This window comes from Mytilus californianus, unplaced genomic scaffold (assembly GCF_021869535.1).
Source record: "Mytilus californianus isolate M0D057914Y unplaced genomic scaffold, xbMytCali1.0.p SCAF_5, whole genome shotgun sequence".
In the NCBI taxonomy this organism is placed as follows: domain Eukaryota; kingdom Metazoa; phylum Mollusca; class Bivalvia; order Mytilida; family Mytilidae; genus Mytilus; species Mytilus californianus.
In genome coordinates this window covers 86,436,147-86,453,460 of record NW_026262701.1, presented here as the reverse complement: position 1 = coordinate 86,453,460, position 17,314 = coordinate 86,436,147, and the positions used below count along the sequence as shown (strand labels likewise).

Below are 17,314 nucleotides of genomic sequence, written 5' to 3'. Positions count from 1 at the left end.
AATTTTGGACCCTTTGGACCTTAATGTAGACCAATTTAAAAAACGGGACTTAAAATTAAAAATCTAAATACACGGTTAGATTTGGAATATCAAAGAACCCCAATAATTCAATTTTTGATGAAATCAAACAAAGTTTAATTTTGGACCCTTTTGACCTCAATATGAACCAATTTGATAGCAGGGCCCACAAATAAAAAATCTAAATTCATGGTTAGATTCAGCATATCAAAGAACCCCATGCATATATTCAATTTTTGTTGAAATCAAAAAAAGTTTAATTTTGGACCCCAACTTGGACCAACTTGAAAACTGGGCCCATAATCAAAAATCTAAACACAAAATCTAAACACATGTTTAGATTCAGCATATCAAAGAACCACAAGAATTCAATTTTTGTTAAAATCAAACTAAGTTTAATTTTGGACCCTTTGAACCTCAATGAAGACCAATTTAAAAAACGGGACCCGAATTAAAAATCTAAAAACACTGTTAGATTTGACATATCAAAGAACCCCAATAATTCAATTTTTGATGAAATCAAACAAAGTTTAATTTTGGACCCTTTTGACCTCAATATGAACCAATTTGAAAGCGGGGCCTACAAATAGAAAATCTAAATATATGGTTAGATTCAGCATATCAAAGAACCTCATATATTCAATTTTTGTTGAAATTAAACAAAGTTTCAATACTGGACCCTATCTTGGACCAACTTGAAAACTGGGCCCATAATCAAAAATCTAAACACATGTTTAGATTCAGCATATCAAAGAACCAATTTATTATGTTTATAGTACCCTTGTACTTATAAAGTTTCTCCATCTTTATATTCTACATGTTCAATCTAACATTGTTTTTTTCCAGTATGTTCTTTAAATTTTTTACTTCATATTCTATAAAACAATCATTGCAACCAGAACATTTGTTTAGCTGTCTGCAAATAGCTTTTATTTTTTTTTTTTTCTCTTGCAAATAGTTTTTATTTGCAAACTCAGAAATTCATTCTACCTGTAAAGTTAGGGTCATAGTTATTATATAAATTTCAATTTAAGCCTTAAAAGGAAGTATAGAATCCTCAAATAATTTTCAAATTATTATTTTTTTATTTGTCCTAAGACATTTAAAATAATTTAATAACCATCCTTTTATGATTATTTGTTCAATTTATATTTTATTTATATTCTTTTAAAAATTTTCATTATTAAAAGGAAAGTAACTTAAAACAGGATAAATCAAGGGAAGTAACCCAATAAATACACAGTTTTTGTTACACAACGGCAGTTAGCCTGAGGTAAAAATCGTTGCTTACCAGTATGTTTGACACCCAAGCTGACAAGTGAAGCCATATAATTATGCATGTTAATTGATTTACAGGTAAAATATAACTTCAGGTAATGTCAGTTACACCAGATGCCTGAGATGTTATGTTGGGCAGAAATTTTTCATTCATGAAAAATTTCATACACAGGATTTTTTCAACAGGAGGTCGGGAGGAGACCCCTGAAAACGGGATTATCGTACTCCCGTCGGGAGGTTCACATGTATGCCTATTCAAACCATATCATTATTATTTGCTTTTATATATAAATCAGAAATAACCAATTTAAAATGGAAAATGTTAAAGAAAAAAAAGGAAAAAAAAAATCCCCCCCCCCCCAATTTTTTGAACCCCCTTATGATTCATCGCCCCCAAACTCAATCCCAGCTTTCCCTTTGTGGTATGGTACCTTGCAGTACAATTTCAGAGAGATTCATACACTTGAACACAAGTTATTGTCTGGAAACTAGAAAAATGCTTGTTTTTTGGCCCCTTTTTGGCCCCAAATACCTAAACGTTTAGGGCAATTACCCCCAAACTCAATTCCAGCTTTCCCTTTGTGATATGGAACCTTGCAGTACAATTTCATAAAGATCCATACACTTACACACAAGTTATTGTCCTGAAACTAGAAAAATGCATGTTTTTTTTGCCCTTTTATGGCCCCTAATTACTAAAATTTTGAGGGAAAACCCCCAAAATCAATCCCAGCCTTCCCTTTGTGATATGGAACCTTGTAGTACAATTTCATAAAGATCCATACACTTACAAACAAGTTATTGTCATGAAACTAGAAAAATGCTTGTTTTTTGCCCCTTTTTGGCCCCTAATTCCTAATATTTGGAGGAAATTACCCCAAAAATCAATCCCAGTATTCCCTTTGTGATATGGAACCTTGTAGTACAATTTCATAAAGATCCATACACTTACAAACAAGTTATTGTCATGAAACTAGAAAAATGCTTGTTTTTTGCCCCTTTTTGGCCCCTAATTCCTAAAATTTGGAGACAATTACCCCCAAAATCAATCCCAGCATTCCCTTTGTGATATGGAACCTTGTGGTACAATGTCAGAGAGATCCATACACTTACACACAAGTTATGTCTGGAAGTTACAAAAATGCTTATTTTTGGCCCCTTTTGGCCCCTAATTCCTTAACTGTTAGTACCATAACCCCCAAAATCAATCCCCACCTTCCTTTTGTGGTATTGAACCTTATGGTAAAATTTCAATGAGATCCATTCACTTAAACTAAAGTTAGAGTGCGAAAACTAATGTGTATTCGGACGACGACGCCGGACGACGACGACGACGACGACGCCAACGTCATACCAATATACGACCACAAAAATTTTTTTGCGGTCGTATAAAAACAGGACCCAAATTAAAAATCTAAAAACACGGTTAGATTTGGCATATCAAAGAACCCCAATAATTCAATTTTTGATGAAATCAAACAAAGTTTAATTTTGGACCCTTTTGACCTCAATATGAACCAATTTGAAAGCGGGGCCTACAAATAGAAAATCTAAATACATGGTTAGATTCAGCATATCAAAGAACCTCATATATTCAATTTTTGTTGAAATCAAACAAAGTTTAATTTTGGACCCCAATTTGGACCAACTTGAAAACTGGGCCCATAATCAAAAATCTAAATACATGTTTAGATTCAGCATATCAAAGAACCCCATATATTCAATTTTTGTTGAAATCAAACAAAGTTTAAATACTGGACCCTATCTTGGACCAACTTGAAAATTGGGCCCATAATCAAAAATCTAAACACATGTTTAGATTCAGCATATCAAAGAACCCCAAGAATTCAATTTTTGTTAAAATCAAACTAAGTTTCATTTTGGACCCTTTGGACCTTAATGTAGACCAATTTAAAAAACAGGACCCAAAATTAAAAATCTAAATACACGGTTAGATTTGGAATATCAAAGAACCCCAATAATTCAATTTTTGATGAAATCAAACAAAGTTTAATTTTGGACCCTTTTGACCTCAATATGAACCAATTTGATAACGGGGTCCACAAATAAAAAATCTCAATACATGGTTAGATTCAGCATATCAAAGAACCCCATATATTCAATTTTTGTCAAAATCAAACAAAGTTTAATTTTGGACCCCAATTTGGACCAACTTGAAAACTGGGCCAAAAATCAAAAATCTAAATACATGTTTAGATTCAGCATATCAAAGAACCTCATATATTCAATTTTTGCTAAAATCAAACAAAGTTTAATTTTGGACCCTTTGGACCTTAATGTTGACCAATTTGAAAACTGGACCCAAAATTAAAGATCTAAATACACTGTTAGATTCGGCATAACAAATAAATAAATGTGATCAAAGATTTTACAAATCTAATGCGCCATACTGTGCAATTAAAGACTTCTTGAAATTTTTCAATATTTGAAATTTGAAAAAAAAAAATTTTTTGAAGAATAATTCTTTTTAATTTCTGAAATCTGAAATGAGAAAAAATTGACCCCCACAATTTCTTTTTATCCCCCCCCCCCTTTTTTCCCCCTAAAAAATTCTTTCCCTCAAGATATGGTCATAATCTCAATTCAAATTTCCAATGGAGTTGGCAACCATAATTACCCATGGATTTTTTTGTAAAAAAAAAAGATGCAACATTTGCAGATATTTTTACTGGTCTTCCTTTATAATTATGCATTTCTTTAAACATAATTTAAAAGCAGTGTAAGGGAAGTAACCAAAACGTTGTATTTGGATTACCTCCCTTACACTGTTTTAAATTATCTTTATTGTTCATTAACCATTACTTTATACATAATTTAAAAGCAGTGTAAGGGAGATAATTTCAATGATGTATTTGATTTATCTCCCTTACACTGCTTTAAATTATGTTTTGTACTAAAGTATTTGTCCATTAACCAGGACAACCCTGTTTTCCCCCTTTTTTGCCCCTTATTCCTAAACGGTTTGAGCCATAACCTCCCAAAGCAAATCCTAACCATCCCTTTGTGGTATGGAAACTTGTAGTATAATTTCAGAGAGATCCATACACCGTTCCACAGTTATTGTCTGGAAACTAGAAAATGCTTATTTTTGGCCCCTAATTCCTTAACTGTTGGTACCGTAACCCCCAAAATCAATCCCAACCTTCCTTTTGTGGTATTTAACCTTATGGTCAAATTTCAAAAAGATCCATTCACTTAAACTAAAGTTAGAGTGCGAAAACCAATGTGTCTTCGGACGACGACGACGACGACGACGCCAACGTCATACCAATATACGACCACAAAATTTTTTTGCAGTCGTATAAAAATGATAAAGTAACGGACGACGACGCCAACGTCATACCAATATAAGACCACAAATTTTTTTTGCAGTCTTATAAAAATGATAAATTAAAATTGGTTTCACAAACATGTTTAACCCGCCATATTCTTTATGTGCCTGTCCCAAGTCAGGAGCCTGTAGTTCAGTGGTTGTCGTTAGTTCATGTCTGTCATATTTGTTTTTCGTTAACTGTTTTGTTATACATTAGGCCGTTAGTTTTATCAATTGAATTGTTTCATATTTTTCATGTCGGGGCCTTTTATAGCCTTACACAGTATGGGTTTTTCTCATTGTTGAAGGCGGTATAGTTGCCTATAATTGCTTACATCCACTTCATTTGAACTTTGGTGGATAGTTGCCTCTTCGGCAATCATACCACATCTCCTTATTTTTACATTAAACTTGACAATGTTTCTTTTCTTTTATTTATAATCAAACGAAAAAAGGCTTCAAAGCAATTTAGCAATCTTATTTTTATCTGTGTGTGTGTAAATGTATGTGTTTATAGAGATATAACATACAACATGTTCCTTTTGATGGTTTATTTCCTCCAATGGGACTGTAGCCACATGAAAATTCTCTTCATATTCTATCTTTTACTATACTGAAGAATTTTAAATTCTATTGCGATGTAAAAGAGTTGAGCGAAGCACTTCATACTCAAAATGTGTGCATGATCATGGCTTTCACAATCCAATTAAATCACAGATAGAAGCATTCAATTATATTTATATTCTACAACCATAAAATTACAAGTTATATCAAGCTGTTTTCCTATGCATTTTTGTGACATTGTCATGGGAATCATTTGCTGTCATGAATGTTGCATTTTATTGAGAAATAAACTATTATTTTGGAATGCCTTGTGATTGTTTTCATCCAATCAAAAGTACAGATTCTTATGAAATGTACATGTTATGTAATTATACAAAATTATCTGTTGTGTTACCTGATCCTTTATTCATATTAAACTTCATTCTTTCCTCAATCACCATCTGTCTGTAGAATTCATCACAAGGGTGATCCCATATACTGGTACCCAAGGCAAAGTTAAAGTAATACAGATCTCCATTAGTGTCTTGGCTGTAAAGAGATGATGTTTATGCATGAATGCTTCATGTTGGACAATGTTTTGCAGTGCAAAGTTCTACATCTACATCTATACTATTGAAAAACTTATAAAAGTTGGGTCTTATACAATAATATATATAATATAAGAAAAATGTTCAAATTAGAATGGTTTTTATATTGACATGTTTACAAAAAAATATATATTGAAAATCACAGAAATCGATACAATTTCATCACAACTAATATAACTACAAGAATACATCTTTTATCAGGGTTCTCACTAATGATTTTCAGGATGCGTCTAGGGACTTGTTGTTCTTTGACATAGGGAGTCCAACAGTCAAAAGATGAATTTTGTTGCACTATAATTTATCATTTTAGTGACAAATAAAATGCTCCGCAGGGCGCAGCTTGATACGACCGCAGAGGTCGAACCCTGAACAGTTGGGGCAAGTATGGACACAACATTCAAGCTTGATACAGCTCTGAATTTGGATTGTGATTAAATATTTGACACAGCATAGGTTTCTGACACAGAATGAATGTGGTCTAAGAACTTAAAAATTTTAAATTGGACATTCAGCTATTATGATCCAATATCCAAAATCTAAATACATTGTTAGATTCAGCATATCAAAGAACCCCAAGAATTCAATTTTTGATGAAATCAATTTGGACCCTTTTGACCTCAATGTGGACAAAGTTGATAACGGGGCCCAAAAATCTAAATACATGGTTAGATTCAGCATATCAAAGAACCCCATATATTCAATTTTTGTTGAAATCAAACAAAGTTTAATTTTGGACCCCGATTTGGACCAACTTGAAAACTGGGCCCATAATCAAAAATCTAAATACATGTTTAGATTCAGCATATCAAAGAACACTAAAAATTCAATTTTTGTTAAAATCAAACTAAGTTTAATTTTGGACCCTTTGTGTAGACCAATTTGAAAACGGAACCAAAAATTAAGAATCTAAATACACGGTTAGATTCGGCATATCAAAGAACCCCAATAATTCAATTTTTGATGAAATCAAACAAAGTTAAATTTTGGACCCTTTGGACCTCAATGTGGACCAATTTAAAAACGGGGCCCAAAATCCAAAAACTTAATACACGGTTATATTCAGCATATTAAAGAACCCCAAGAATTCAAGAATAAAACCCCATTGAAATTGATCAAAAAATAAGCAATTTATAAGAAGTATCTTCTTTTGCACAATACTGTGCAATTGAATTTTTCTTGCTATTGTGCAATATTGTGCTATTGGATATTTCTTGCTATTGCGCAATACTGTGCAATTGAAGATTTCTTGCTATTGCGCAATACTGTGCAATTGAAGATTTCTTGCTATTGTGCAATACTTATTATATAAAAATTTACACATCCTGTTTGGTGTGTATCTCCTATAATATCATTATTATTTGCTTTTAAATATAAATCAGAAATAACCAACTTAAAATGGAAAATTTTAAAAGAAAAAAAAAAAAGGAAAAAAAAAAAAAAAAAAAAAAAAAAAAAATCCCCCCCAAATTTTTTGAACCCCCTTATGATTCATCACCCCCAAACTCAATCCCAGCCTTCCCTTTGTGGTATGGTACCTTGCAGTACAATTTCAGAGAGATCCATACACTTGAACACAAGTTATTGTCTTGAAACTAGAAAAATGCTTATTTTTGGCCCCTTTTTGGCCCCCAATTCCTAAACGTTTCAGGTAATTACCCCCAAACTCAATTCCAGCTTTCCCTTTGTGGTATGGTACCTAGCAGTACAATTTCAGAGAGATCCATACACTTGAACACAAGTTATTGTCTTGAAACTAGAAAAATGCTTGTTTTTTGCCCCTTTTTGGCCCCCAATTCCTAAACGTTTCAGGCAATTACCCCCGAACTCAATTCCAGCCTTCCCTTTGTGATATGGAACCTTGTGGTACAATGTCAGAGAGATCCATACACTTACACACAAGTTATTGTCTGAAAGTTACAAAATGCTTATTTTTGGCCCCTAATTCCTTAACTGTTGGTACCATAACCCCCAAAATCAATCCCAACCTTCCTTTCGTGGTATTGAACCTTATGGTAAAATTTCATGGAGATCCATTCACTTAAACTAAAGTTAGAGTGCGAAAACCAATGTGTCTTCTGACGACGCCAGACGACGACGACGCCAACGTCATACCAATATACGACCAAAATATTTTTAATTTTTGTGGTCGTATAAAAAGAGCAAAAAAACGTCATCAAATTTAGATAATTTTTAAACTTTTGATATAAAATAATGATAAATGTGCTTAGTTGATACAACAAATTATAATCTTGTACTGCTGCTTTGGACTCACTGGTTTTGAAAATTATGAGTCCAAACAGATTTTCATGAGCCCAGGACTTATGGACTTGACTTAGTGAGAACCCGGTTTTATGCATTTTTGTAAAATAAATCTCATTGAATTATACATGGATACCCAATTGTTTCATAAACATTTGTAAATGCAAATATTTGCTTTTTTCTCAAGATTTACATCTTATCTTTCTTCAATTTCAACTTTTCATTAACATAGATGATGCCACTAACCATGGTCTCCAGTGTTCAGGTAATGGTGCAATAATTCCTTCTTTAGCTATCCACATCAGGTGACCTTCCTTGTAAGGATCTATGCCAATGATCTGAGCATACTCAAATATCTCTGTAAAACACAAGAAAATGAACTTCAAATCATAATGACTTTTTTATAACATAAGTACAGTAGTATTCTACAGTCCATAGTGAGAACTCAATTATATAAAAATTCACTTGCAGGGTAAGGGTCCAAAGCACTAGCTATCTTATGGGCTTCTGAACTGAAAGCCCTTTAAACTTTTATATCTGAGGCCCATAATTTGAATACAGGATTAAATTCCATACTAAAAATGTATTTACCCGGTAATGTATTTAATGATGTCTTCTCTCTCAACAGTAACAGATAGGTATTACATACAGTTTTTATAGGTCTTCATTGTTTGTCTTTGTTCAAGTGATTTAATTCTTGAATGAATTGGTGTTTGTTCAGTTTGTTGTGCTGTCTGTTTTTTTTGGGGGGTAATTCCACTTATTTTTTTATTGGTTATTATTCAATTCAGAATAATTTTATTGTTTCACTCTGTTATTAAACTATCCCATGGTTGCTTTGAACTGAGGGATTCTTGTCTCACCATACTTCTTGTGTTAGATGGCCTCTACACAGCATTTCTCATGAAACCTGGATATTTTTCATCCATTTGAACCTGTGAGAAAAGAATCAAACTCTCACAAAAATGCATGCAATGAAAACCTCTTCAGATAGGAGATTTTCCCAGCCTGCACACATTCCAGTGTTAGATTCTTAATTTTGGATTTTCCTGAAATTGGTAGTCAATGATTGAAAAATGTATGCTAATTTGTACAAATTTGTAAAAAAATTACAGACCTTCATCTGTTGGCTTGTAATTCTCATCATAGTCCTCTTCCAGGACAAGCTGCTCTCCCATCATCATCTTGGCAGATTTTAGTGTGGCCAGCCTCTAAATGAAAGAAGAAGGAATCTCTGTATGACCTACAAAGTAAACCTTACGTTTATAAAGTGTAAGTTATTGTTAAGAAGGCAGCTTAAAGCAGCATATATTCACAACAGTGATGAACACGAAATAAATATTGTCATACACATGGACATACTTGTCACTATAAGGCATCGGCATAGATGGCAGATCCTAGCACTATAAGGCAAAGGCATAGATGGCAGATCCTAGCACTATAAGGCATTGGCATAGATGGCAGATCCTAGCATTATAAGGCATTGGCATAGATGGCAGATCCTAGCACTATAAGGCACAGGCATAGATGGCAGATCCTAGCACTATAAGGCACAGGCATAGATGGCAGATCCTAGCACTATACATGTAAGGCACAGGCATAGATGGCAGATAATAGCACTATAAGGCATTGGCAGATCCTAGTACTATAAGGCATTGGCTGATCCTAGCACTACAAGGCATTAGTACATTTGTAGATCCTAGCACTATAAGGCATTGGCATAGATGAGAGATCCTAGCAGTTAACTCTGAAGTAGTGTGAGCAGCTACACCAAATTGTTACTTTTTTCTTTCTATTGTTGACTGATTCTTTTCAAAATTTTATGGGCATTTTACATCATTGAGTTTTTATTGAATTATCATCACACTGCTGTAATAATATGATACATGCATTTATTTCAATCTAGTGACCTATATTAGAGTATAAGAAGGCATATAGGTAAAGTGTTTTAATCTTGCTATCAATTATGGCAATCATTCTTTGATCCAATTTTTTATTGTTTATATTTAGCCTAAACGAACATGTTTAAGGTCTCACTAACTTCCAGTTTCTTTAGCTTTAGGGAGTAAATGTACTTTAAAATTAAACTTTAACATAATTTTCAATATATCTATTTTTTTACAAGAAAATTTAATCATGGGAGGAGCGTTTCTAAATTTCTCTGCATTAAATTTGCTACTAATGAACATTTCAACACTTTACATTATCAGGACTATGATAAAATAAAAATATACCCATTCAATTAATGGATTGATTGGTGTTTAATGCCACTTTGTGCTATTTTGTGGCAGTCAGTTTTTATAGGTGGAGGAAGCTATTCAAGGGGAGTAATTCTACATGCATTTTTGACCTACATGTTATTTTTCTGGCTGTTCACAGTTACAAATTTTCTCCAGGAATAATAAATAAAACAACTTAATTGTGACATTTTTATGGACTGTTGTCATTTATTAAAAGAAATCATGGATTTTGTGTTTTAATAAACCCAGTTAATGAAAGTCCATTCAAGCTGAAGGAATCATCTGTCCAACCCAGATAAGACAATAGTCAGACAACAAGATGTTTGCAGTACAAATCATACTTTTTAAAGGCTACCAAAATTATTAGAAAAGAGTCTTAAATTGTTATTCAACAGCTTGACTCTTAATCTATTTATCAGCTTTTCTCCCCATTATCCAATAATTTCCTGTAAAATTTCTTTATCCTTTTATTTACAATATAAATTATCTAATAATCCTTAATTATGAAAGAACCAGTTTTAATTTTAACAATTTAATACATATTTCTCTATATATTACATGTTTCATTCAGATGGAATATACACCTTTTAAACAAACATGCCTTTCTGAAATTTTATCTGATTTTAATAAATAAAATTCAAGAACCATATTACAAATTTGGATATATATACATGTGCAAGTTATATAACAAAAAAGTGTTTTTTTAAATTTTGCTGGTATGAATATTTTTGAATTTTTTGAGCAATTTTTCCATTTGTAAAGGGGCATAACTCTAGAACGGTAAAGTGACGCCACCAAAATTCAAACTTGATCTGTGTTTTGTGGTAATAAGCATTGTGTATAAGTTTCATAACATTTGGTTGAGGCAAACTAAATTTAGAGAACAAAAACGAAAAATTCAGCAATTTTCCCTTTGTAAAGGGGCATAACTCTAGAATGGTTAAAGTGACGCCACCAAAATCCACACTTGATCTGTTTTTTTGGTAATAAGCATTTTGTATAAGTTTCATAACATTTGGTTGAGGCAAACTAAAGTTAGAGAACGTAAACCAACTTTGGGACATACGTACGTACGGACAAGGGTAAAACTTAATGCCCCCTCCGCTACGGATATCATAAGATCTGTAAAAATCAGAGACTATGCATGTTTTACAATACATGTACATTTGAAGATGAGCATAATTTTTTTAAATGCAACAGTTTTCTACATTAAGCCACATGTTGCAGTTGAACCAAAAGAACAGCATAATATCATGTTTTTTTCTCAGACTGTTAAGAATGTTATATTTCGTGTTGTTAGACCAGTCTCAGGTTAGAGGATGATTGGGCACCTGGAAACATATTTATCCCCACAACATTCTGTATGTGCCTGTAATTCAGTGGTTGTCGTTCGCTGCTGTATATCATATTTTCTTTTCGTTTATACGTTTGTAGTTTTGTACAGGTTGTTAGTTTTATCATTTGAATTGTTTTACGTTTGTCATTTCAGGACCTTTTGTAGCTTGTTATGCAGTAAGGGTTTTGCTCATTGTTAAAGGCTGAGGGTGACATCTAGTTGCCAACATCCACATCAATTGGATTCTGTTGGATATTTGTCTCATTGGCAATCGTACCACATTACCTTAGTGTTTCCTGCAGGAGGTTTTGGCGTGGTATGGCGCCATGCCCTTTTTAGGAAAAAAATTTGGTGCCATGCCCGTTTTCCGTCGTATTTTAGAACGCCCTGCCATAATTTAATATCGGTTCTAAAATTCATCTTTTAGCGAGACCATTTCAAGTTATTTCCCTTGGAACGAAATCAAAATTTTAATGGCCGACATTTTATTGAATTTAGTAATTATCTGATTATGTTTGAACAGTTTTGAAGCTAGAGTGTATAAATTCGATTCATGATTGAATCTAATATGGACAACATCCATTTGTACCTCTACGAATTCAAATGTAGACAATTTAAAATGGAACAAGGCGATCGTTTGAGTTACAATTTTACGATGCATGGGATGAAAATTACCACTGATTACGTAAACAATCCGATGTTTGTTTATATTTTCTATTTATACTATTCAGTCGGTCGAGACGTCGGATTGGATATGAATTTATGACGGCTTTCATACTGTTGTTATCTTAATAAAATTAAAGTTAAAAATATAGCCGATATGGTTTGAATAGTAAGAAAAATCAACAATGTTTCAATAAAAAAAAACACAGATGGAAAAAAGATTACAAAAGCAGAAGAATTTGTATAGTAAGTCTTGCTATACAAATCTTTGAATATTCTTAAACTATTTGTACAGTTATGAGCCAAGGTAGCTTTGATTTGTATAGACATGCGAGATCCATAAGGTATTTAGCACTTCTAAAAAGCAATGCATTACATATGCTCTATGTCATGCAAATCCTTAGACGATCAGTATCAGTGATCCAGTATTAAAGTTTATAACTGGAGTCATTGATTGAAATGAGACAGTTGCTCAATGAACATGATCAAGATTCTATTAGCTGAGTATAGAAGTGATAATTTTATTACAAAAAGGAATTAAATTAACAACCTAATAGTATACATCTCTTTAATTCTTGCCAATAAATATGAAACCATGGTATATTCCATTAAATCCCTATCCATTACAGTGCCTTTATATCTAATATGTAAAGAGTGCCCTAAAAGTGTAGTCCTCCGCACAAAGGGTGCCCTTAAAGTGTAGCCAATCGCGCTAAGATTGCCCTCTGAGAAAAAAATTACCTTGCCCTTTTCAAAAGCTGCAGGAAACACTATACCTACGTTTTATTTAAATATCATACATGTACATGTATATTGTATAGGAAAAGGATATTTTTCTCATGGGTTGTGGACATTTGTTATGGTTTGGAAATTATCTCCTCTTTTGCTGCTTTTTCTTACCTGCAGGAATCTCTACTTCTATAAACTTTCATAATTAATATTTAACTATAATATGTTCAACTAGTGAATACATATTATAGTTATTTAAGTTTATTTCCTTTTTAATTCTTGTAATTACATGTATCAGTACTTACAGTAATCAAATTCATAATTTTTCAAACACATGTAATTTAACCAAGACACATCATACTCATATAAAATGTATCTAAGACACTTAAACTTTATCTATAAGGCTAAGCAATCTAATTTTATCACTTTAATGCAATCAGCAGCATCCTTTATCCTTGATCTGGTGATTTGATTTGTATTTTGTGTATTAATCAAGCTACAATGTACATGTACATGTGGTCTAATGATAGACATACAAAGGATGGGATGATATGTAAAGACTCAATAGCCTTCATTTTCTTTATGGGACCTGACCCATATAGGTCTATACTAAACATTCTAAATCACCCTTTACACTAATAGTAATATAACCATGAACTGAACTCTACTTGTAAGTTACAGAGTCCCTCAAAGAAAATACAGGACAACAGAATGGTAGACATCATATATTAAGGTCAGCCAGGTAAGCACAAACATGGTCATTGCAATAAATATACTAATAGGATGATTTTTAAATTTCTGAAGTTCAGAAATATTAAAAAATCAATCCCTCTGAGCCGACTTTGGCTCTACCCTTGCGATTTATTTGGGCCGAATTACATGTTCATATAATGTGTTAAACACAAGTATGACATTGTAACCATTTTCGTAAAGTGCTGTTCTAAAATAACACTTGTTTTGAATGAAAATATGTATCATTTGACATTTAAAGGGGTTGAGTTTGACAGTTTGCTTTGTTCAGACATGTTTTGATAGTTTCAAATATGTAAAAAACTGGGCTTTTCCTAATCTTTTTCCAGATAGCAAGTCGATGAATATATTCAGGTTCAGGTACATTATTACTTGCTTCTTGCATTAGGACTTTACATGTGTAGTGTTTGAAAAAGTTTGGAAATATGTTTACCTTTCCAACGACAGTACATTCTTTTTTACCTGCTGAATTATGGGTAATCAGGTAAACAAATTTATAAAACTCGAGCAAAAACCGAATTGGTTACGAAAACTTTATCCGGAATAAATTTGCCAACTACCCGACTTTCGGTCTAGTTTTTCAGTTGACTCTAAGTCTGATATCATCTTTTTAAAAAAAGATAAGTAAATTATCTATGATTTTCGAATCTTATATTCTATCTATGTGACAACAACAGTTTAACCTATAGTTCTATACGTTTTGGCCTTAAAGATAGGCTCAACCGAAGAAACAATTTTAAGGTTCATTTCTATGAGGACTTTTTTTTACGTCAGGGAGAAGGGATACTTTTTTTATTTTCAATTTTTAGATTTAAACAAATGGAACAAAATTTCTAAAGGCTCTAATATTAGAGTATGGAGCGCTAACCTCAGTTGATTAATTACTTTGCCGACTTTGCATGAAGGAAATATAACAACACTTAACATCATCACGGTGGCTTATTTCGTGAATGAGATCGATTGCAAGTAGTGATGCATCAATGGGACAATAAATGATAATAGCTACATAGGAACAAACGAACAAAAACTGCAAATTTTCAAAATTCCAAGGGCCATAAGTATAAAAAAAAAATGGTTTAGAAGTCTAAGTGTTTGCTACAATCTGATGGTTATGGTTAACATAACTTCTATTTTAAATTGAAGAAATTCATTTATGTTCTTTTCGGGACAAGAAAAGTCTTGGCAGAGTTTTGAACTGTGAAGGGCAATACTATTGGAACCAAAATAGCCTGGAAAACAAAATTTAAAACAAATCTAAGACTTATGGTGAACACGTTCTTCTCAGTCAAAATGTGACTTTGCAACTTTCACCAGTTTGACAGAAAAGGAGCTTTTTGCATAGCTTTTGAAATGAAAATAAACCAATTAATAATTTTTAGAGTGTAAAAACTCATTGGACGTTTTAGATCTATTACGTGTTTTTTAGGGTCCTTTCAATTAGGTTGACAGTTATGACCATGATTATATACACTACACTTCCACACAATCTTGTCAAACAGAAGTTTTCGAATTTAATTAAAACTTACTTTGAAAAACGTGACTGCAAATTTATTTGCTGCAACTCATATAAAGGAATCTTCTCCATGTACCGAAAAAAGTAAATGTGCTAGATATCCTTACAGGAACTGTGATGAGATGGTTAAAGCTATAAATTCTCTCCTTGACAACATCTATGTACGTTTCAGATAAAAAAAGTTTATAGACAGGTAGTAGTCCTATAATATAAGACTTTGGAGTTTCATATCATTTACATTCAACGTTTTTTATCGGATATTTTTTTTTAACTATCAATGTTGAAACCCGCAACATTGATAGTAAAAAAAAAATATCCGATAAAAAACGTTGAATGTAAATGATATGAAACTCCGAAGTCTTATATTATAGGACTAAGACAGGTAGTAGGTATTTCTGCACTCCTTTAGTAGCAGACTTTCAAAACTTTTACTAAATTTTATCATCGGTACAAGGACATCATTCGTAAATATAAATCAACGTGCAGACATCTTATACGTTCAGGTATTTCACATCCCATTTATGGTAATATTCTATACAAAGAACAAAAATATCGTCTTTCATCTCAAAAGCTAACCAAACCTTTAAACAGACTTATTCAGAATGGATAAAGTTACGATACTGTTGTCAAGTTATTAAAGATGGCATGTTTGGGAATTAATATTAATACATTTGAATCGGAAATAAACACATTTATTCTAAAACCAGTTGTTGGCATGATACGAGTTATGTTCTTCTCGTATAATTTATGATGGCACATTACTAAACACCTAACGGGAGGGATTGTGCTTGATTTACATTTGATAGACACAATCTTTCGATCAGTTTAATTGAGGTCTGGAGCTGGCATGTCAGTAACTGCTAGTAGTCGGTAGTCCTTTGTTAATTTATGTTGATCATTGTCATTTTGCTAAGTTTCTTCTGTTACCTATTCTAACATCTGACTCGGACTTCTTTTAAACTGAGTTTTACTGTGCGTATTGCTGTGTGTTTGTTTATTCCACATCGACTATATGTATAGGGGGAGGGTTTATATCTCACAAACCATGTCTAACCCCGCCTCATTTATGCGCCTGTCCCAAGTCAGGAACATCTAGCCTTTGTTAGTCGTGTTTTTTTAAATTTTAGTTCATTTATGTTTCGGAGTTAAGTGTGACGTCCATTTTTGCGTTTAGGGACCAGCTGAAGCCCGCCTCCTGGGATTGTTGAAGACCCATTGGTGGCCGGCCTTGGGCTGTTTTCTGTTCTTTGGTCGGGTTGTTGTCTCTTTGACACATTCATCGTTTCCATTCTCATTTTTATTGTTCCTATATTGTTATGAATCACAGTTTATATCTAAACTCAAGAGTAAAGACCCGTCTAAATTCCATCAAATTGATAAATTTTATAAGTCTTACCGTCACCAGAATGATCAGTAACCGTAAGTGGCTTGTTGCAAGGCAAAATTTCTGTCCCTATCCAACACACCCTTATTTTCCAATGGCATTCTGAATTCCCCGTCCGTTAATTCCTCTAAGTTGACCCCTACCTTGCGTAACCTACCTATTGTATCATTGTTAATTTGATCTCGTCCTGAACACGCATGCAATACTTGCCACTGGACGTAAAGCAAACAACAATCAACCAATCCTTTTCTAGTTTTAGGTATCAGTTTCATACTGGAAATTAACGCTATTGCAAAAATGTTTGTTCCTTATGCAAATTTTCCTTAATTGGACGGCGATTTTACTTTGGCCCTTTTTTAACGGTTTGCACATTTAATCGGTACTTTGTGTCTTTGTCTTTATTTTAGTTGTTTTAGTCCTTCGTGCCAATCTGATTAGATGAGTCAAGCCACTTCCAACGGATTTTTACATTTTGTTCTTATATTATGCTGTAACACCTCTGTCCCAAATTAGGATTGGCTCGAGAGCTCATATAAATCTTTGCCCCGCCCCATTGTTTATGTGCCTGCTCTAAATCAGGAGCCTGTTATTCAGTGTTTGTCGTTGATTGTTGTCCGTCATATTTGTTTTCGTTTGTTCGTTTTGTCATACACCAGACC

At 33.0% G+C, this 17,314-nt stretch overlaps 1 protein-coding gene and 1 long non-coding RNA gene across 2 annotated transcripts in view; both read right to left on the bottom strand.

Moving 5' to 3' along the window:
- LOC127701656 (centrosomal protein of 164 kDa-like) overlaps positions 1-14,242 on the bottom strand; it is a 59,298-nt gene extending 45,056 nt beyond the window's left edge. Inside the window, exons 1-4 of the mRNA XM_052205645.1 lie at positions 14,192-14,242; positions 9,158-9,283; positions 8,287-8,398; positions 5,589-5,722 (exon numbers count right to left, since the gene is read on the bottom strand). Coding sequence (XP_052061605.1) covers positions 5,589-5,722; positions 8,287-8,398; positions 9,158-9,224 — 313 coding nt within the window. The 5' untranslated portion in view covers positions 9,225-9,283; positions 14,192-14,242. The remainder of the gene's footprint in view (positions 1-5,588; positions 5,723-8,286; positions 8,399-9,157; positions 9,284-14,191) is intronic.
- On the bottom strand, positions 983-3,838 carry LOC127701724 (uncharacterized). Its single transcript, XR_007982162.1, has 2 exons — positions 2,052-3,838; positions 983-1,889 (listed from the first exon to the last, which is right to left on the bottom strand). It is a non-coding gene; the product is annotated as an uncharacterized LOC127701724 (long non-coding RNA).
- Positions 14,243-17,314: the final 3,072 nt, after the last annotated feature.